This window comes from Pristis pectinata, chromosome 15, assembly GCF_009764475.1.
Source record: "Pristis pectinata isolate sPriPec2 chromosome 15, sPriPec2.1.pri, whole genome shotgun sequence".
Lineage (NCBI taxonomy): Eukaryota > Metazoa > Chordata > Chondrichthyes > Rhinopristiformes > Pristidae > Pristis > Pristis pectinata.
In genome coordinates, this window is record NC_067419.1 from 11,654,860 (window position 1) to 11,677,227 (window position 22,368).

General features: G+C 40.2%; 1 protein-coding gene across 12 annotated transcripts in view; it reads left to right on the forward strand.

The window, feature by feature from the left end:
• LOC127578216 (ataxin-7-like protein 1) overlaps window positions 1-22,368 on the forward strand; it is a 204,053-nt gene that overhangs the window by 125,841 nt on the left and 55,844 nt on the right. For all 12 annotated transcript variants that reach the window (XM_052029948.1, XM_052029949.1, XM_052029950.1 and 9 more), the window contains one exon: window positions 3,546-3,768. In XM_052029948.1, the coding sequence (XP_051885908.1) occupies window positions 3,546-3,768 (223 nt within the window). The remainder of the gene's footprint in view (window positions 1-3,545; window positions 3,769-22,368) is intronic.

The following is a 22,368-nucleotide window of genomic DNA, read 5'->3' on the forward strand; positions in this document are numbered from 1 at the left end:
ATTAACATAATTATTACATGGTGTTCCTGTTAACAGCAGCTAGGCATTGTTGTATTTAAATGACAGCTCAGCCTAAACATAAGCTTCACCGTAGCTGTGGAATAATAGGTTTTCAGTTGCATGGCACAATGTTTCTGTTGCTACAGAACAGCATTGGTATAAGCTGCTGTGAGCAGTGTTATGTAGGCCTTTTAAAACATTCGAACTACGAGGTATGTGTGTTTAAATTTACGTTTTATGTCATCTTAATTCTGAAATATTTTCTATTTAAGTGGTAGTATCAAGAGTTTTTAGTGGGACAGTACTGGAAGCAGGTTGGACGAGGAAATTCCATCACTGATTCTTTGACATCAGCAAATAAAAAGTGGCTTGCTTGATTGGCATCCCATCTATCACTCTAAGTGTTCATTCCTTCTACCATTAGCAGCATCTACAAAATGCACTGCAGTTACTAGACTGGGCTACTCTCGACAGCACCTCCCAGACCAGCGACTTCCACCAACAAGAAGGATAAAGGGCAACAGGTGCATTTGTACGTCACCACCTACTGGTTCCCTTCCAAGTTGCACACCGTCCTGATTTGGAAATACATTGCCATACTTTCATTGTCACTCGGTCCAAATCCAGACACTCCAGCAGTGTGGGAGTACCTTCCCCAGAAGTAATGCAGTGGTTCAGAAAGCAGCTTGTCATCACCTTCTCAAGGGTAATTAGGGATGGGCAATAAATGCGGGCCTTGCTAGTGATACCTGTGTCCTGAAAATCGATAAATTAAAAAAAATTTGCAATAACCTGCAAAGCACCTTTAGTGTGCTAAAATGTTGCAAGGACTTCACAGGGGCATAATCATTTAGAAGTTGATATGAAGGCAGGAATGGATGGATTTTAAGGAGTATTGTAAGGGATGGATGTGAGGTACAGAAGCAGGGATTTGAAGAGAAAATTCCAGGAGTTTGGCACAGAATGCGTGACTGCCCATGGCGGAAGGAGGAAAAGGGACATGGGCGAAACTGTAGCAGAGTAGTTCTTGGCAGAGTCCATAAAAGGAGTTGAACCCAAGGATAAGAATTTTTAAATTAAGCTCATGAAGGAACCATTGTGGTCAACAAGCTGAGGGATGATTGTGAGCGAAATCTGTTTTGACGCAGGACTGATCACTTGAGCCTTTATTGGTTATGATCCTTTTGCAGCACCCTGTTGTTCTGCAACAGACACTATGTACAATAGTAGGAGAAAATGAGTGGACACTGAGGTGGGGTGGGGGAGGGGCATAAGTTCTTCAGTGTCATTCATCACATTTAAAGCAGCCAAGAAATGGTTTTATAAGAGCAGGATTGTTACAGATGGGAAAGTGTTTTCCATTTTCCCTGACGTCCTTAATGTTAAAAAATTCGTTGATATACTGAACAACTAAGTGCCATTATGGGGTTTGATGGGATTAGTCTGCAGGACAGGCAGCTTTGTTGGTGTTGAGAAAAATATGAGAAGGATTTGGAGGAAATAAGCAGATTTGGGAACAACAATAGAGCAGTTTGGGGTGGTTGGAAACAGCTGAAGGGAGATTTGAAAACAATTAGAGGAAGTTTAAGGTGTGCTGGGAAAAGTTAGAGGAAGGATCCAAGTTTAGGAATAGTTGGAGGAAGCTTTGGGAAAAGTATTATAGTTTGGTGGTTGAAATATTGAGGGAGGAACCTTGGGGTGTTCACAATGGGAAGGAAGTTTGTCGGTGAAGATAAGGTTTGGTAGCGATGCTGTGGATTGGTTGGGAACATTTAAATGGCCTTTAGCTCTACAAACATTTAAAAATTCATGGTGGGTCCATGAATTGAGTTGAGAGAGTAACGGTGTTGCATGGAAGGATTTGGCTTAACTAAAAAAATTCCTCCCAGGTGTAACAACTGTGGAAATGGATTCTAGAATCGTGAGGGAGGAAGTGCCATGGGCTGGGATAATTCTGGGTGATAACATTTGAAATTATTATTTTGTAAGATTGACACTTTGATGTTTCTAGCACAGTGTGTCAAATAGTTATGTTATAGGAAATATTAAAGAAAAGTAACAGCTGCAAACCTCGTCCCACCTCTCTTCCTTTTTCTGGACAAGTATTCCAGAGGTATTTTACCAGCACCTTGCCGTGCAGTCTGTTTAATTGTTCAGAGCACTTATGTGGTAATTGTTCCCTTCATATGGTAAGCAAAACACTTGAATTTTACTTGTTTGAGTCCTGAGAAACCATTGCAATGTAATATTTACTCTCGAAAGAATTGCACATTCACCTTTTTCCTACCTGTTTTTTAATTTACATTTGATTTTACTCTTGGTCTCTAAGAGAGTAAAAATGAAAAGCCCATTCCTGGAACAGGGCCTTGGCTGCAGGAGGTTTCCTGGCAGTGGTGGTGACAGAAACATATTCTCTTCAGAATGGGGAGAGGGGCAAGCAGGAAGGAGAGGTGAACATGGCCCCCACAAGCAATAAGGCAGGAAGCAGTATTTCAACTAGTTTTTGAATTCAAAGAGAGAATTTCAGAAAGACTTGGATTCACATCACATCCTTCATAGTCTCAGAAATTCCCAACATGCTTTGGATTGAGAACATATTTCATTGAATGTAGTCAACTGGAAAATGTTACTACCAATTTGTTCACAGCAAGTTCCCAAAAGCAGAAACAAAGTACAGGCCATATCATCTGTTCTTAGCAAGGCTGTTTGAGAAGTACGCAGGTGTCAGAAGACGTTCTGTGTATACCTGAGAGAACCCTCAGTTTAACATCTCATCTGAAAAATTGCGCAGCAAACTGCACCTTTCCTTCAGTGTCGTATAAGTGTCAGGCCAGATAGTGTCAGGCGAGTTCAGATATCTGGAAAGAGTCTTGATTTTCAGACTTCTTATTCAGAGCCAAAAATGTGTGACCACCAAGCTGACACCTAATACATAAGTGAAGCTAACAAGAACCACTGGGTGGCCTCGACCTTTCAACCTGAAAGTTCCACTTAGAAATGTTGAATTCTACAAATATAACTGGGTTGAAGTTCATCACTCCTTAACAAAGGTGGAAATTCAGAACTACTGCTCAGCTGATTGTCAGTAACAGGACGAATGTAATATTTCATGCACCGCTTCCTGCAGTTTAATCAGCCTGTAATGTTAACTCTGTTTCTCTTCCCACAGATGTGGCCTGACCTGCTGACTATTTCCAGCATTTTCTGATTTTACTTTAGATTTCCAGCATCTGCAGTTTTTTTTATTTTAATAATTCATGTATATAGCCTATAGTGAAATGCCAATTGTTCATGATACCATCATGCTTTATAAGCCTACGCCCATAGGACCAAACAACTGATTTAGTCGTGGGCATACAGAATGGCTCATCCACAAGAACAACTCATTTTTTTTCAATAAAAGTGTGGAAAATTGAGTCTACAATTTTTGTACCTCAATGCATTCGTTTTTGATTTGTTCATGCTGTCAAGTTTTACAGAAATATTAAATGAAAAATATTTTTGCAGTTGTGTCATTGTCTAATCACTGTTCTCTGTATTTTCAGAAAGAAGACATGGTTCTTCGTGTAAGGCGACCCTCTCACCAGCTTCATCAACCTCCAATTCCACGACGTCACCAATCCCAATGAAATCCAAAGCCTGCAGTAGCCATACCGCAATTGGTAGCAACTCCAAGCCATTCAAGCCACCAAAAGACAATCTACATACCTCCAATAATAAGCAGCACCAGGCAGTCTTTCCTTCCAAAGTAACAAGAGATAAATCATGGTGAGTATCTATAGTTTGATTACATTTATGATGGTCTTTTGGTTATTGCTTTTAAAAAGGTCGTTAAAATTATATTTCTCAATTTTGTTCACCTGAGGTATAATGGATTTTTCAGAGCACTCTTAACAGTTTTACTATTTAATTAGTCTGAAATCATCGTCAATAATTTGAGTTGAAATGCCGAATGAGCAAGTGCAGTTTGAATCTGTTATGAATCACATAGTAGCTCGGTGATTTAAAAAAATGCTTTGTGAATAGGCTGTCCTTAAGCTGAACAAATGATGTTTAAATTGACTATATTTACATGAGTTCATAAAGATGTTTTTTATTGCAAAAGGAAAGTTAATCTATTTTTCCATTAATGCCTTTCTTTCAACAATATTTCCTGTTGCTAATTTGGAAGTGCAATGTACTGGAACATCTACTGAAGAAATCTGTCCTTGATGGAGCTAAGTTTCTAGTTTTCATGAGATTAATTTCATGGCGGGCAGGATTAAGGAAAACCCCAAGGCGTTCTACAACTACGTGAAGGGTAAGAGGATGAAATGCGAAAGGATAGGGCCTATCAAGTGCAGCAGTGGGAAAGTGTGTATGGATCCGGAAGAAATAGCGGAGGTACTTAATGCATACTTTACGTCAGTATTTACCACGGAAAAGATCTGGGGGATTGTAGTGGGGACTTGCAGTGGCCTGAAAAGCTTGAGCATGTAGATATTAGAAAAGAGGTGGTGCTGAAACTTTTGGAAAGCATCAAGTTAGATAAGTCACCCAGACCGGATGAGATGTACCCCAGGTTGCTGTGGGAGGCGAGGGAGGAGATTGCGGAGCGTCTGACGATGATCTTTGTGTCATCCATGGAGACGGGAGAGGTTCCGGAAGATTGGAGGGTTGCGGATGTTGTTCCCTTATTCAAGAAGGGGTGTAGGGATAGCCCAGGAAACTATAGACTGGTGAGTCTCACCTCAGTGGTTGGTAAGCTGATGGAGAAGATCCTGAGAGGCAGGATTTATGAACATTTGGAGAGGTATAATATGATTAGGAATAGTCAGCATGGCTTTGTCAAGGGCAGGTCCTGCCTTACGAGCCTGATTGAATTTTTTGAGGATGTGACTAAGCACATCGATGAAGGGAGAGCAGTAGATGTAGTGTATATGGATTTCAGCAAGGCGCTTGATAAGGTACCCCATGCGAGGCTTATGGAGAAGGTGAGGAGACATGGGATCCAAGGGGGCATTGCAGTGTGGATCCAGAACCGGCTGGCCCACAGAAGGCAAAGAGTGGTTGTTGAAGGGTCGTATTCTGGGTGGAGGTCAGTGACCAGTGGTGTACCTCAGGGATCTGTACTGGGACCCTTACTATTTGTGATTTTTATAAACGACCTGGATGAGGAAGTGGAGGGGTGGGTTAGTAAGTTTGCGGATGACATGAAGGTTGGGGGTATTGTGGATAGTTTGGAGGGCTGTCAGAGGTTACAGAGGGACATAGATAGGATGCAGAGTTGGGCTGAGAAGTGGCAGATGCAGTTCAACCCAGATAAGTATAAAGTGGTTTATCTTGGTAGGTCAAATATGTTGGCGGAATATAGTCTTAATGGTAGGACTCTTGGCAGTGTGGAGGATCAGAGGGATCTTGGGGTCCGAGTCCATAGGACGCTCAAAGCGGCTGTGCAGGTTGACTCTGTGGTTAAGAGGGCATATGGTATATTGTCCTTCATCACTTGGGGAATTGAATTTAGGAGCCGTGAGGTATTGTTGCAGCTATATAGGTCCCTTGTCAGACCCCATTTGGAGTATTGTGCTCAGTTCTGGTCGCCTCACTACAGGAAAGATGTGGAAGCCATAGAGAGGGTGCAGAGGAGATTTACAAGGATGCTACCTGGAATGCGGAACATGCCTTATGAAAGCAGGTTGAAGGAGCTCGGCCTTTTCTCCTTGGAGAGACGGAGGATGAGGGGGGACCTGATTGAGGTGTATAAGACGATGAGAGGTATTGATAGGGTAGATAGTCAGGGGCTTTTCCCCAGGGCTGAATTGGTGGCCACAAGAGGACATAGGTTTAAGGTGCTGGGGAGTAGGTATAGAGGAGATGTCAGGGGTAAGTTTTTTACTCAGAGAGTGGTGAGTGCGTGGAATGGGCTGCCGGCAACGGTGGTGGAGGCTGATACGATAGGGTCTTTGAAGAGACTATTGGATATGTATATGGAGCTGAGAAAAATAGAGGGCTACGGGTAAGCCTAGTAATTTCTAGGGTAGGGACATGTTTGGCACAGCTTTGTGGGCTGAAGGGCCTGAATTGTGCTGTAGTTTTTCTATGTTCTATGTTTCTATGTTCTAATTTGTTTAGAAGGGGAAATGGGCCATTCAGAAGGTCTGTTTCTAAGTACTTCGGAAACCCAGAACACGCTTGCCTACTTTGCAATCCCTCTTATGCCAGCAAACTAAAGAAAAAAGAACTGCTCCTCTTTATGTTGTGAACAAGCCTGCAGCTCATTGTGGTGTGACAAATCCAACCTCTGAGTGTATTTGTGAAAGCCGCTTTAATATATTACCCTCTCCGCTATCTTCCTAGTCTGACTTCAGAAGCTAATTCCATTTCTGGTTCTACAGAATCGGTTGCCCTTCAAATTTTCACCTGAGAACAATGTTTCACATGTGAGGCTAGATAATGAGTATTGGCAGATGATCTGTAAGGAAAATTATCTAACAGAAGTCCCTGAATTTCAATGCACTTTATTGTTGAAATGAATTACAGTTGCAATGTCATTAGTCCAGTATAAATAAGTACAACTCAGGCCCGGGGATTTCTTGGTTGCAAGGTCATTGTAATGATTTTATTAACTCTACCACCTGCAATTAAAGTATTTAGAAGTGAACCCTTCTGCATCAATGCTTTTTTCTAAACTAGGAACGGATACTGTTTTCCAGTCTATTTTGTCATGGTTTACTTTCATAAGTCTTTCATTGTTACCTCTGCGGGACATTGAGGCAGGGGAGTTCTTGTGGAATGCACAACTGGAAACTTGAAAAAAATTGGCCATCCAGCCTTGTAATTTGTTTTGGAAATGAAGGCAAATGTTGCCTATGCTGCTGAGATATTTTTGTTCACAATTCTGTAACACCAAATATAGTTCTGGCACTGATGCCTGCACAACATTTGCTGTGCAATCTATAAGTGTGGCATTGTCATGTATTGTCATGGTTTGGAAATACTGACTAAGTGAAATATGAAAATCAGGGGCACAGTAGGGTCATGGTTAAGTTACTGGCCAGCAGTGGGTAACTTCTCCATCATTGATCCAGGCACAGGTTCAAATCCCGATATGGCAACCTGGGAATTTAAGTCGTGTTAAATAAATCTGGAATTTTAAATGTTACTATCAGTATTGGAAACTCATCTCGTTCACTCATGCCCTTTCCCAATATGGTATATTATGACCCCAGACCTGCCAATCTGCTTGACTCTTAACTGCCTCTGCCTAGGATTAGACTATAAATTCTGATATTCTACTGATAACCATATCTTATGATAAAGTGAATAAAATTGTTTTTTTCCATTTAAAGTATTTGGGAATAAATACCTTGTATTTATGTATGTATTTATTTGGGAATGATTTATAAGTTAAGAGCTTTATTAAGCCATTTGGCTCTTAAAGTACATTCCAGTGTCCAGATCAGGATTGAACTGTATCCTAATTCTATTTAACCACATTGGTTTGACAAGCTTAATTTAGTCATTAAGTCTCTAAATCTTTGTTTCAGTTATGAAATCTTGAAATAAACTAGCTCAGTTTTGGGAGAAGGGTTCTGAATTTCCACAGCCTTTTTTTTGGGGGGGGCAGGGAATGGTTCCTGAATCCACCCCAAAATGGCATGGCTTTTTAGTCTCTCTTGTCCCCATGTTCTAAGATTCCCAACTAGAGGACAAGAGACACTAAACAGATGTGCCATTTTGCAGTGTTATCTTGAGGGACAATAATGTGCAAGGCTTTGGGTAATAAGGCTGATTAATTAGAATGCTCCGCGAGGAACTGGTATTGGCTTGATGGACCAAGTGGCTTGCTTTTGTGCTGTAATAATTCTGTGACTTTATTGAATCTCTTAATCATCTCCAACTAGACAATTAGATTACCCCTCAATCTTCGATACTAGAGGAAATTCATTGATTTTACAGAACGACTCTGATAATTGGCTATGCCACTGTTTGGAAATCCGTTTCCCACACTCACTTTGAACTCACCAGGGCTCTGTTTCCATTGCTCTCTTTGAACTCTTCTGGTTTGTTGGAAAACTTATTCTACCATGTAACATCTTAAAACAAAATGTGTATTAAATGTGTATAGGAGTATTAATAGGGATAACATCCAATGGTCCAGAAAATCTGGCCAATCCAGTACCACAAATCCTGAGGATGTGGGATTATTGTTTTACTGTAGTTATGGACAAATGATTGAAGCAAGTATTGTGATAAATAAAAATATGGGGAGACAGAACTGGATTATAGATGCAGAAATCTTACAAGGTCAAGAGAAGTGTGTATTTCTGTTGTTAAATATCTGATTCAGTTTTTTTTTAGTTCCAAAATAGCCTTCAGTGGAATGAACTTCTCAGTCATAAACTCGGTAACTGACCATCCATCACCCTCTGCACAGAGAATTCCAAAGATTCATAACGTTGTGAATGAAATTCATCCCAGTCCTAAATGGCTGATATTGTGATCCTTGATGTGGGATGTCAACCAGCCCTCAAGAATTTTGTACATTTCAGTAAGGTCACCTTTCATTCTTTAACATGCAGAATAGAGATGCATTCTCCTCAGTATGAACTGAAGGCAAACCACCTTACCGTAGGAATCGATCCAGCAAACCTTCATTGCAGCCTCAACTGAGGCTCTAAGCACAATCTCACAAAATTCTATGTAATTGCAGCAAGACTTCCTTATTTCTCTATTCTAAACTACTTGGAAAAATAACCGGTGTTTGATTTTCCTTTCTGTTTGCTGAACCTACATGTTAATTTTCTTTAACTAATGTTCAAGGGGCTTCAAGTCCCTCTGCATACCAAGATTTACTAGTCCACCCCCTTTTTTATGAAAACAAGTATGCTTTGCTGTTCATCCAATGAAAGTAGATATGTTTGTATTTCCCCAGATTATAATTCCACTTGCCACCATTTTGCGTAATAATTTGTCCCAATCCCTTTTTATTATTTATAAGATTCCCAGTTTAAAAGTGTCGAGAATTCTGTCCTTTGCTGTTTAACTTCAACATTCCAATGAAACCAATGCATTTCTGGTTTCAAATTCGGATTATGGTGAGGCCAGTTTGAACCTGGTTTAAGATTGAAATTACAGTGACGCTGGATCATTTCTATTTTGAAATAGAGGAACTAGAATGGTACTTGCCATCATGTGCAATATTATTTACAACCTGGAAAAGATTTTGTTTATTTCATTATCAGAGAATCAAAGGCAGGTAAAGCTATTGAAGGACATAACCGAATGGTTTTGACATCAGGTTGATTTTTTTTCAATCTTGATATATCATTGGAGAGCATGTAAATGATAGTGTTTCTTGCATTGTTCAAATGATTCAATGAGATATACAAAATAACAACATGGATTAAGACAACACAATTTTTAAAAAAAGTGTTTCCTCCGGGTGCTGATGTTTCCACCTGCATCCCAAAGATGCGGGTTAATAGATTAATTGGCCACAGCAAATTGTGCCTAGTGTGTAGGTGAGTGGTAGTATCGGGGTGGGGGGTGGGGAGAAGTTGTTGGGAATATGGGGAGAGTAAAGTAGGATTAGTGTCAATGGATGCCTAATGGCTGGTGCATGGTTAGGCCGAAAGGTCTGCCTTTATGTTGTATGATTCTGATTTTATGAAATTGAATCTTATCACAGCATAGGTATCTCCAGAGAGAGAGAACGGCTCATGAAGTGACAGCAGCTGTCCTATTCATCATTTATTCCTCATGTGACTGCTGAGGTGTCAACATTTATTCATATGCAGTCATCATGATCTTGTCAAATCCCATCCACTGTATATATGGGATGGAAGTTAGCAAACTAAGAATGCTTCCACTGTTAGCAGATAAGGAATATGAATAGGTCAATAAATTTAATTTTCTTACTGGATTCTATCATGGTTAAATACACTCCTGCAGCAAGAGGGTGACTTGTCAGACTTACTTACAGCTGCTATGAGCATGATTTTGTGATTTGAGTTGGGTCTTTATACAGTAGCTTCATTTTGCAAGTTTTTTATTGACCCTAGCCTTGTTTGAGCTTGAGCCAGCAAAGCTTATAACATTTGGAGATCAGAATCAAATTCATGCCCACCAATTGAATGCCTTACCTCTAGACAAAGTGCTCTAAATTATTGGTTAAATACCATTTGCCACTATGGAATATTCATTGAATTCAGTACCTGTCTAAAACCAGGAGGACCTAGAGAATATACCAACTCATCGTCGTTGACTTTTGTTTAATCAGTTTGTTAACATTTTACGGCAATGTTTTAATGCTTCCTTTGATAATCTGTTCTGGGTATGCGCTGACTGTTACAGACTCATGAAGAGCTCTGTAATGCATTGACCTTCTCTAAATCTGTTCAATGCTCCGTGATGTTCTTTAGATCAATGATGAGCAGGGAACTCCATGCCTACTTCCAGATTATTCAGTTTGGATAAAACGCATATTTTCTAGATTGACAGAGAATCTCAATTTATGACTATTCCATGAGTGAGGAGCAATTAAAAAATGATGTGGGGAAACAGTGAAAAAAATTCTTTTTCCGTCTTTCACTTTACATGAAGAAAATCGTAATTTCTCTTTATTTTTTAAAGGTGTATCATCCTCTTTGTTCCCTTGTGGTCTCACTAGAACATGCTTCTCCTTCTGCTGCGGTCATAAGGAAGGATAGGTGAGCTGGTCCAACATCTCCACCTATACCATTCTTCAACTGGCTGTTCACAGGCATTGATAGCAGCCTATTGGCAACTCCATCACTTTTTTTCTTTCAATCCACCCAACACTTATAGTGGGCTGTTTGGCTTCTACTTGATGCTTTGGCACAGCAGCACAACTGAGATTTGGAAGTCCAAAATATGGACAAAATTACCCTGCATCATCATGATATAGAATTACCAAGAAACTATTACACGTTCGACCCAATCAATCTGTGCTTGTATTGTACATAAGCAATAATAATCCCATATACTCACCTTGTTCTCATGTCTCTATATTCTTTCCTTCAACCGATTCTTTAACCAATGCTTAAATGTTGACGGGGTCTGTTTCAATCACTAGAGGAACAAAGGACTGCAGATGCTGGAATCTAGATGAAAAACACTATGATGCTGGAGGAACTCAGCAGGCCAGGCAGCATCCGTGGAGAAAAGCAGGCAGTCAATATTTCGGGTCAGGACCCTTCTACTGTCCTGCTTTTCTCCACGGATGCTGCTTGGCCTGCTGAGTTCCTCCAGCATCATGGTGTTTTTCATCTGTTTCAATCACAATGGATTCCCTATTATTGTGATGCTTTCATTAAAATGGTTTCTCATGCTTTGGCCCAAATACCATGCATTCAATCTTGTATATATGTCCCTCAGCTCACTGCCACTCATTTGTTAAGACTTCCTCTATTTCTATCAATTCCCTCCCTTATTTTAAACACTTATGAAATTCTTCATTGGTAATTAAAACAGCCCTAATTTTTCCAAGTCTTTCTTTGCATTAGTGGCAAGCAGCATCCAAGTGAATTTACCTGATGTCCTCCCTTGGCCTCGCACCTTTGTTGTCAAATAGAGCCCAAAATGTTGCACAATACTTCACCTTACAGAGCTGTGGACAACTTCACATTAATTTTGCGTACTATACCTCTTGCCATAAAACCCAGTGTTTTATTAGCAGATCATGACCATATCCACTTAAGCTGCTGCTTTAATGTCTCGTGAACCAGAACCACCAAAACCATATTCTTTTCCGCATCACCAGTTCTTTGTCATTCGAAGTACCAAAATTTATCGATTTACACTTAATTGACATTTGGCACTTTTTTGCTCATTCTCATCTCTGCCTCTGTACAGCTTATTTTGGTCCTCAAACTTATTTATGATGCCTCCTATTTTAGTTCCACTCAGAGGTTTGGTTAGGAACATAAGGAAAAGGACCAGAGGTAAGGCATTAAAACCTCATATTTGCTCCACCTTTTGTTAAGATCATGTCTGATTTTTCAGAACTCCACCTTCCCCTATTGCTTCCACATCCACTGATCTCCTTAGTGTCTAAAACGCTATTGATCTCAGCCTTGAATATGTTCAATGAGTTAAGATACACGGAGTAGAAAAATCCAAAAATGCACAGACATCTGTGATGAAATTTCTCCTTAGCTAGGTCATGAAAGACCAAGACTATTGATTCTCGGACTGTCCTGATGTCAGTCTCCCAGCAAGGGGAAGCATCATCTCTGTTGCTACTCTTTCAAGCTCCTTAAAAAATTTAAATGGAGGATATACTGTAGGCTTAGTCCACTCAATCACTCCTCATTGGACAATTTCTGCATCCTGGGATTTGGGCAAGTGAACCATGTTTGTGCTTTTAAGGAGAAGGGTATCTTGCATTTGGTTAGGAGACCAGACTGCGACACAGTACTTTAGATGTAATCTCTCCATGGCTCTTCATAATTGCAGTAAGACTTACTCATGTATTATTCCAACATTCCTGCTTTAAAGGTGAACATACTTTGTTTTTTCTAATTGCTTGCTGTGCCTGCCAACTTGCTTTGTTATATTTGAATATGTAGTTCTCTCTGTGTACCAATGTTTTCTCACCATTTTGGAATGGTGTCCTTTGCCACTTAAAAAACAGATTTTGGTGTTCCCTACCAATCTTGACAAGTTCACATTTCTGCACATTTATATTTCATATGTGATGTTCTTGCAGATTCACTTCAGCAGTCTGCATCTGCTTGCAGTCTGTTTGCCTTATTCCCTCACCCAGCTCCAGATTTCCAGTAATCTTGGATGCATCACACTCAGTCCTTACATTTATTGCTATAGACATAGATTGTAAATACCTGGGTCTCAATGCACAACTGTACTGTGCTCTGTTAATAGTGTTCAATCAAAGCTAATGTACTATTCCAATGCTAGGAGTCCATTTTTGTGTAATAATATTTTATGTGGTACCTTTCTGAATGTATTTTTAAAGTCAAAATACACTCCATCCACTGAGTTCCCTTTACCTTCCTTGCTGGTTACAACACCAAAACCCTTTTAACTAATTTGTCAAATATAATATTCTTTCATAAAACCTTGTGACCCTGTCCAACTCTTTTATAATTTACTAAGTGCCCTTTATCATGTTTTAATGAGACCCTAGTATTTTCCCTATTGCTCTTATCAAGCTGATCTGCCTGCAGTGGGTATACTGAAGTCTTTAGAATAACGGGAGATCAGAACCAGTTCCCCCCATCTCTTTTTAAATCCAAGATTGTGGGTCATCAAGTCTAAGAAATTTCTCAGCTTTAGTCTTTTGATTTGCTCAGTATTTCTACCTTATGGATAACAATTGTTTTTTTATCCCTCATTCTAACTGTATCTTTGGTTTTATGCTACTTATAATTTTTTTTGTATACTGCCACAAAGGTGATTACAAAATTGATGTTTTGATAGCTTTGCCATTTCCTTGTACATCAGTGTAATATCTTATGTTTCTGTCTTAAGGAGTCCATGTTTACTTTTACTAACCTCTTTCTACATCATTATGGATGCTTTTACGAAGTGTTAACATGTCTCTTGATGGTTTACTCTGAGTCTGTTCTCGCTCTTCCTTTCTGTCAATTTTGTGGCAACCCTTGGCTGAATTCTGAAATACTCTTTATCCTCAAATTGGGAATATAAACCTCTTCCTTTTCAGCTGTCTGTAACTTAACTTGGTAGCTGCATTTGGGCTACTTTTTCTGTGGGATGTTTAATTATTTAAATGTATATTTGTTGCAAATTATTATTTAGTTCTTAAAGTGTTTCCTTTGCTTGCCTGTCATCGTATCTTTTAATCTCGTATTGTAATCTACCTTACTTGAATCTCATGCCTGTGCAGTTTGTTTTGTAGAAATTTAGGATTATTTTCAGACTTAATTAAGTCAACCTCAAACTCAATATCACTCTATGAGTACTCTTCTCAGAGGTTCTTGTACTACAAGGATATTAACTAACTCCCTTTTATTGCATTGTGCAATAAAATCTAGATCTAAAATGGTCTGCTCTCAACATGGTTCTTTGAAATACACGTAAAACTGTTTCCTCCAAACTATTATTGGAAATTTGCTTTGTGCCGTCTGTATGAAAGTTGAAGTGCTTCATGATTACTGTGCTATCCATGTGGCAGGCAAGTTATGATCCTCACAAATGTATCTGTGCAGTACTAATCAGTGCAGACCAGTGTCCAGCAAAGCCATGTCATTGCCCTGATCTGCTTGTTTCAATCTTTCTCGCCACAATTCTGCATCTTGTCTCCAACAAGTTTCCTGCTGGGGTGTTAAAAAATCAAAAAGCTGGGGATGCTGGAAATCTTAAACAAAAGGAGAAAATGCTGGAAACGTTCAGCAAATCAGGCATCATCTTTGGAAGGAGAAACAGAATGAATGTTGCATCAGAGTTGATCAGTCCTGATGAAGGGTCTTAGACCTGAAATATTAACTCAGTTTCCCTTTCCACTGATGCTTCCTGACATGCTGAGTACTTCCAGCATTTTCTGTTTGTATTCCGGGTGGAGGAGAACTAATATACAATGGGAAAATGTTCCACCCATGTCGCCTGTACTCTAGAACCAAGGTCACCTGAACCTCAGTGGCTGAGCTGCAGTATGCAGACAACGTTTGCATTTATGAAGGACATAAGGTGAATGATCACAGTCATTTTCCCAGGGTAAGGGAGTCTGAAACAAGAGGGCATCGATTTAAGGTGAGGGAGGAAAGATTTAAATGGGTCATGAAGGGCAACTATTTCATACAGAGGGTGGTGGGTACATGGAACAAGCTGCCAGAGGAAGCTGTAGAGGTGGGTACAATTATAGTGTTTAAAAGATATTTAGACTGAGAAATTTAGTGGGATGTGGACCAAATGCAAACAAATGGGACTAGCTCAGGTAGGCAACTTGGTTGGCATGGACGAGTTGAGCCGAAGGGCCTGTTTCCGTGCTGCATGACTTTATGCACATTTAGAGCTGAGCTCATGGAACTCGCACTCGACTTCCACGAAGGAAGTTCCTTTACCAACCTGTCCCCACTGCTCCAATATTGCCGCCCGACTATAAAGGTTCACCGAGACCCTGGAGACTCATATCCCCAATGTCAGGAGCCACGTCAGGAGGGTGGTGAAATTCACCCTTCCTTTCAAGGTGCAAAGGCGGTCTTTTTGCCATCTGAGGATGAAGTCTTCAATCCTGGCACAAAAATCATGGTCCACAGGGCAGCAGTGATCCCTCCAAGATGCTTCTGAAACATGAACTAACTATATTTGGAACTTAAAGGCACAGAAGAGATAGCACCAATACTGTCTCAGCAGAATTCTCCAAATAAGCAAACCAATGTAAGGGTCAGCTCATAGTCCCAGCACTTGAAGTCCTAAATGTCCTCAGTTTGTTTGCGTGCCCAACTAGACTCCCGAAATGGGCACTCTGTTCAGAGATTATCAAGTGGACAGAGGAAAACAATGTGGTCAAAGCTACCTCAAAGAAATGCAATATTCCCACTGACTTCTGGGCAGACCTCGACCATGACCCCTCAGAGTAGAGAACGAGCATTTGGAATGGCGCTGAGACCTTGAGACCATTAATCGGGAGCACACAGAAGCCCAGAATAAATGCTAGAAGGAGCGCACCACCTCACAAAATGCCCACCCATCCATCTGATCAAGTAAGTGCGGCACAGTAGTGCAGATAGCAGAGCTGTTGCCTCAGCTCCAAGGACCTGACCTCCAGTGTTATCTGTGTGGAGTTTGCACATTCTCCCTGTGACCACATGGGTTTCCCTGAATGCTCCAGTTTCCTCCCATATCCCAAAGGTAAGTTGGTTGTTAGTTTAATTGGTCACTATGAATTGACCCTGGTGTGTAGGTGAGCACTAGAACATGCGGGGGAAGGGGGGCTGGTGGGGGGGGTCGGTTGATGAAAGATAGGATTAATGTGAATGGGTGCTTGATGGCCAGAGTGGACTTGGTGGGCTGAAGAGCCTGTTTCTGTCCTCTAATGACCCTAAATACCTCCTGCCCATCTCTTATGGGTTCTGCAGGTCCCACTTCACCACCTCATTCAAACCAGAAGCCACAAAATCGGAGTGGAACCAAGACATTCTCGATTTGAGGGACTATCTAAGATTACTCTTGTTACGCACACCTCAAATTTTATATTCTGCCCTACACTACAACTGTTAAAGTGGTTTATAAACTATTCTCACCAATGTTTTCAGCCCATGCTTCATCATTGCCCCACCCTTTCTGATGCTAGATCTTAATTTTCCAAGTTTCGCCTTTTTTTCTATGGCCTTTATCCCATCTTTAGTATTAGGGGTACCACTTGTATCCCAACTCTCCTTTTCCATTTTGACTACCTATTTTAAAAGTCAAGTATTCCAGATTTGGCCACTCTCCAAATAGATCTCAATAACAGCTAATAGGTCAATCCATTCATTTCTATTTGTGCTGTGCTATCATTTATTTTGATGTAATTGTTTAGTCCACTTCAAATTAATACCTCTTTCTAGTTTGTTTTTATGATGCCAGCTTAGTCACTGTGGTGTTAAGCTCAATGTCCTTTCTTGACCCAATCTACTTATTTTTATCCAAATCAATGCTCAACCACCTTGACATTTTTCTTGCTGCTTCTGAATATTGCCTTTCCTTGGTCCTTCTACCAGATCACTCCCTCCCCAGCTAGTTTAAAGTCCTGTCAGTTGTCAGTTGGCTAATTCACCAGAACACTGGTCCCAGTCCAGTTTCAGCAGCACCTATCCCAGTAGAAGAGCTCGTTCCTCCCCCAGTACTGATGTCTTTATTCTATGAATCAAAACCCTTGTTTCCTGCATCATTCTCTCAGTCACATTTATCCTTGGAATCTATTATCCAATGCAAATTGACACGTGGCTTGGGTTACAATACAGGGATTAAATCATGCAGTCATCTGTGGTTTAATGGTAACCATAACTCCTTAAAACTCTCATCAGCAGAAATTCATTCCTGGTTCTACTTCTATCATGGACTGCAATAACTGGATCCTCCCCATCACATTTCTTCAGTCATGAGGATCTATCATTAATATTGTGAACCTTTGGCTGCAGAGAATAGTATTTTTCCTTTTGACTGTCCTGCCATGTAACAAGAAAGTTCTTCTGCACTCTTACCACTTGAATGTCTTCCTGTATCATTGGGCTGTGCTAAATTTTGTCACTCTCCTGTCAACTTTACCTTCATTCACATAGACAGAAAGGATCCTATACTTGTTGGTAAAGAGCAAAGGTTGAGTCTCCTCAAGCACGTCACCAGGGGCATCCCTTCCTGCCTAGCTCGCAATCACGCCCCTTGACCACAAATCCAACTTGTTTCACAACCTGACCTGCTTCCTGGTTTAAGGTTTCTTGATAACTACATTTTCTTGGTGTCCTTGGCCTTTCTGCACTTTAGACACCAGCTCATTAACTAAGCCTCAGCGTTCCTCAAGTTGCAGACATTTACTGCATTTGTGTGTCTTCTGGGATTGTGGTCCAAACCATAAAATTCCACATGCTACAATTGTGACACGTCACCTGCACTGATATCCTTTTCATCCCTTATTTTGTTTATTCAGTCAATATATCTGATCAACAGTCTTTTTAGGACTAATTACTCATCTAGTTCAAGTGGGTGATTCATTCACATATTGATGTAATTTCCACCTTCCCTCCATGAGATTTGATATGCAGGTTCGAATGGGTTCCGTTTTTACAGATTTTGTCCATAAGTTGGAAAATGCACAAAATCACTTGGTATGGTAATTATACCTCCTCAATATTGTAATGAATGGTATCAATAAGAGCAGTTAACATGAACATTTATTTATTGTCTTCCCTTACCTAGTGAGAGTGCTGCAGAATCAGGATGGCCCATGGTACATTGTTTAATAGGGTATCATTGTGCAAGAACTACTAGAAATGGTTGCTTGTCAATTACCAAATCAACTCCCTTTAGTGGCCTCCCGTGGTGAAACTGGAAGCCCATGTTCTTAAGAGACAATGGTGTCTGATTACTGGGGAGGTTACATGTAAATGGTTTTTTTTGCAAGACTGCTTCTTGTTTGAATTTCATAATACTTATGGGAGCTCATTCGTATGTACAAGGTGTCCATAAATCAGGCATGCGTAATCCGGGGAAGCCTGCAGCTGCTCACTGCTGTGTTCCCTTTATAAACTGATGCTGGTCAGTATTCGTTTTTTTTAAGTCAAGTCAATGTAAGAAGCTTGCAAGCTAGTTGCTTTCAGATTTATAGCAAATTCTGTGACCATGAATTAAACATGAATTTATTAAATATTCAAATGAGCTGTTACTAATTATAAGAAAATAATATATATTTTGGAGGGCTACATCTCCCTCTGGTCCAATGTCCAAATCATTCAGGTATACTGAAATGAAAGCAATTCCGGAATCAAACCTTGTAAGACATAGCTCTCTCTTTCCAGCCATTCAAAGTCTGTTCTTGACCCCCGTTTACTGCATCATTCTTTCTGATTAGAACTTAATTATTTACTCTTCCTGTGTTTTCTTGCTCAGGAGTGGTTTATGGGGGAAACTATAAAAAGGTTTTCCAGGATTCCACATGCATCACATTATCAATGTTCCCCTCCCTTTAACCATATCCTTCACTGACTCAAAGACTTCAGTCTCCTTCAGTGCTTGGCTCTGATGCTCAGGCGATCCTTGGCCCTAATCTAGCACCTATCTTCCCAAACCTTTTCATGTCTACCAGCTCCCACCCCCACCGACCCAAGGGATCCAATCTGTCCAGATTGACTGAAATGTGCAGAGAAGAGCTCTCTACTGTAACATATATTAGTGTCCTGCTACAATGCTAGATTAGTACACCCAATTGGGTGCAGTAGGTTTTCGAGGCAGTGCATGGATACTATCCAGACATCTAAGTTGATGACTACAATAATAGATTTCTAGTTCCAATAGTCCCCTTCTTTCCCCCTAATTTCCTTCAGGATCCTTCGATTTATGGAGTGATGGCTCAGAGTTTATCCTTTAATCAACCTTTACCACTAACAATCCTGTCCCCTCTGAATCGTGTGTGACACACACTATTTTTCTGATTAGGATATACTTTTTACATTCAAATAAAGTATTCTTTTGAAATTTTGTACTCGTAGTTTGTCCCTGCTTTTCCTCGCCCTTAATCTGTTCTTTTCCCATATTATTTTTCCATATTCTTTCTTCATATTATTCCTCCTCAAGTACAATCTTTTATTATACATGGAATTCTGAAAGCTGTTTTTTTTAATAGAGAAGTAATTTGCAATTTTCTAATCTTTGTTTTGGAAGTAAATATTCTTTTGTTGATCTGCAACCCTGTGCAGCTGTGTTTCATACAACACCTCACCTAGTCATCCTTAAAATTTGCCCTCTTTCAACCTAACGTCCTTGACATTTTGCCTTTAAACATCATTAAATGCTGACAAAGTGCTCTCCCACATTTAATTTGTTTGGTCAAATTTCATCAGATCTAGATCTGGCGATACCTTTCTCTCTATAGGTATGTAACGATACTAAGGAAGGAGTTCTGCATATATTTTAGGAAGTCCAATCCATCACCTCCCTGTCGTGATCAATGAATGGATAATTGCAGTCTTCTAGAACTGTAATATTGTTATTCCTACTCATTTTACTAGCAGTCAGTAAGGATTGAACAAGGCTGGTGCTGCTTCCTAAGGGACTTAACTGAGGTCATCAAAAAATGAAAAAGTTCGAGATGATAGGCATTAAGAAGATGTTTGTATTTATGGCGTATCCAAAAGTCAGGGTCATGAATCACTCCCAGAATGATTAGAATGTGGAATTCACTACCACTTGAAAAGGTTGAGGTGAAGAGCAAAGTCATTTTTGTGGAAACTAGGCAAATGCATAAGGAAGAAGGCAGTGGAAGGGTGTGCTGAAAGGATAAGTTGAGGTGGAATGGTAGCATTATCACCAGTGTAGACCAACTGGGCCAAATAACCCATCTCTGTGCTGTAAGTTCTTCCATCTGAGAATGCAAATCTTCTTGGCCGTTTCCCTTCCACAGTTTAGGATTCTGCAGTACAGCCTCACTAATGAAACAATACCTTTTTTGTAAAACATCTGACTGACGTATTAACTCTGTATTCTTGTTTTTATCCACACAATTTCCCTCTGCTGCATGTATTTCCTCCTTGATATTGACACTGCCCTTATCCTGTTCTGTCTTTACTGCTGTCCAGTTTGCAGCCAAGCTTCAGCTGCTGATTCCACATTTTCCTGTGTCGTCATTGCATCGTAGTTTATTTCCCACACCCCAGCACAGTACAATGTATGCATTTTTTTCTTTGTCGTGCACATATTAATGTCACTCCTTTACATTCAAACTTTCTGTGATCCTGTTTGAAAATTCTCCACTGGCTTCATTTCCAAATCATCAAATTCTTTTGCTCCATTGTAAACCTGTGACAGACTTATTGATCATATAATGAATGTGTCTTTGGCAAACTTGTCAGGGGGAAGATGTTTTCCCAACAGCATAGGAAACAATCACTTGATATACTGTGCATCTTCAACAATTGAGAGAGTGGAGCATATTGTTGAATACATTTCTTATTGGGAGTATAGTTTTGTACTGACTGTAGAAAAGGGCCTTTCAAGTCCCTAAGTTGGAGGAATGGATTGCACTGCCATTGATAAGTACCAGTCCTTTCATTTAAAATGGCTGAAATAACTAGAGAGGAAATTTTACCTGTGGTGAGATTTAAACACCTTTCCAAAATGGAAATCCCAGAACTGTAACAGTAACATTAACAAATCCCTTCAGTATTCTGATGCTTGTAATTTTCCCTTGCAGAACAATTGTCAAGAAACACTGTAGCAGTTTTTAGTAGCATGTTACAGTCACAGGGGAATCAAGGATGTACTACAAAATAAACAAAACACGTAATGGATTTTGTCACATGATTAAAAGAATATCACCCAGTTTAGATGTCAGCCTAGAACAGAGGATAGCTGTCACTTTGAATTACTCACCACCAGATTATAGAATTTCTGCTTAATCTCAAACCCACTAACTCTCTGACAACATTCAAGGTACAACTTGGTAAGTGCTTGTATTTATTCCTGTCTTCTGAGTGAAAACTCAAAGTCACTGCAACAGGTATAATTTATCTTTCATGCACCACAATATGAGGGATGTTATTAAAATGGATTTATAAATGTAAGTTAGTAATTGATTTAGTTCCCCCATATTCATTATTTTGGTAATGAAACGAGTGATTCCACCAATGCTGGACTCCCTAACAACATGGGCTTTTTTTTGTTATCAATGGCTGTTGGATTATGTCCAAAGAAAGGAATGTAGCATGTTTTTAACTAACTTGAGTACTAGTTAAATGTGGACACTCGGTACATGTGCAGCTGCCACCCAGACGGACAGCACATTCATTTGTTCTCATGCCTACCATACCACTTGCATTGGGTACCAGCTCCTTGTGGGTACTGCTCTGTGGGGAAACAATGACATTAGTGGAGTTCCAAGAGACACTTGTTTGCAGCCCCAAACATTTGGAAGCCAGAAGAAATTTCTCTGGACACAGCAGCATGTTTGGCAGAAATTGTCCAGAGGTTAAAGCAAAAGGGAAGGGAAATCAACCAAGATGTAGCTACGACTCAATAACATTGCAGTTAATCATGTAGATGGGAATAATTTAGCCATGGTGCCAGTTACACTCAGTTGTACATATTCATGGAGTGCATCATTGGCTTCTCTTTTTTTTGATCTAGTATGATGAGTAAACTTCATTTAAGACTGCCTTGTCAAGCATAGATCAATTGTAGCGGTTCTGATCTCTTTTTCCAATGTCTACTTTTCCCTAGAGCCTTGTTTCATTTCAGGTGTTTCTGTTCTGTCAGGTTTCCACCAATAAGAAGGCGTTAAGAAGGCGTATGGAGTGTTGGCCTTCATTAGTTGGGGTATTGAGTTCAAGAACCGCGAGGTGATGTTGCAGCCCTATAGAACTCTGGCTCGACCACACTTGGAGTATTGTGTCTAGTTCTGTGGCTCGACCACACTTGGAGTATTGTGTCTAGTTCTGGTTGCCTCATTATAAAAAGGATGTGGAAGCTTTAGAGAGGGTGCAGAGGAGATTTACCAGGATGTTGAATGGATTGGAGAGCATATCTTATGAGGATAGGTTGAGTGAGCTAGGGCTTTTCTCTTTGGAGAGAAGGAGGATAAGAGGTGACTTGATAGAGGTGTACAAGATGATAAGAGGCATAGATCGAGTGGACAGTCAGAGACTTTTTCCCAGGGCGACCATGGCTAACACGAGGGGACATAATTTTAAGGTG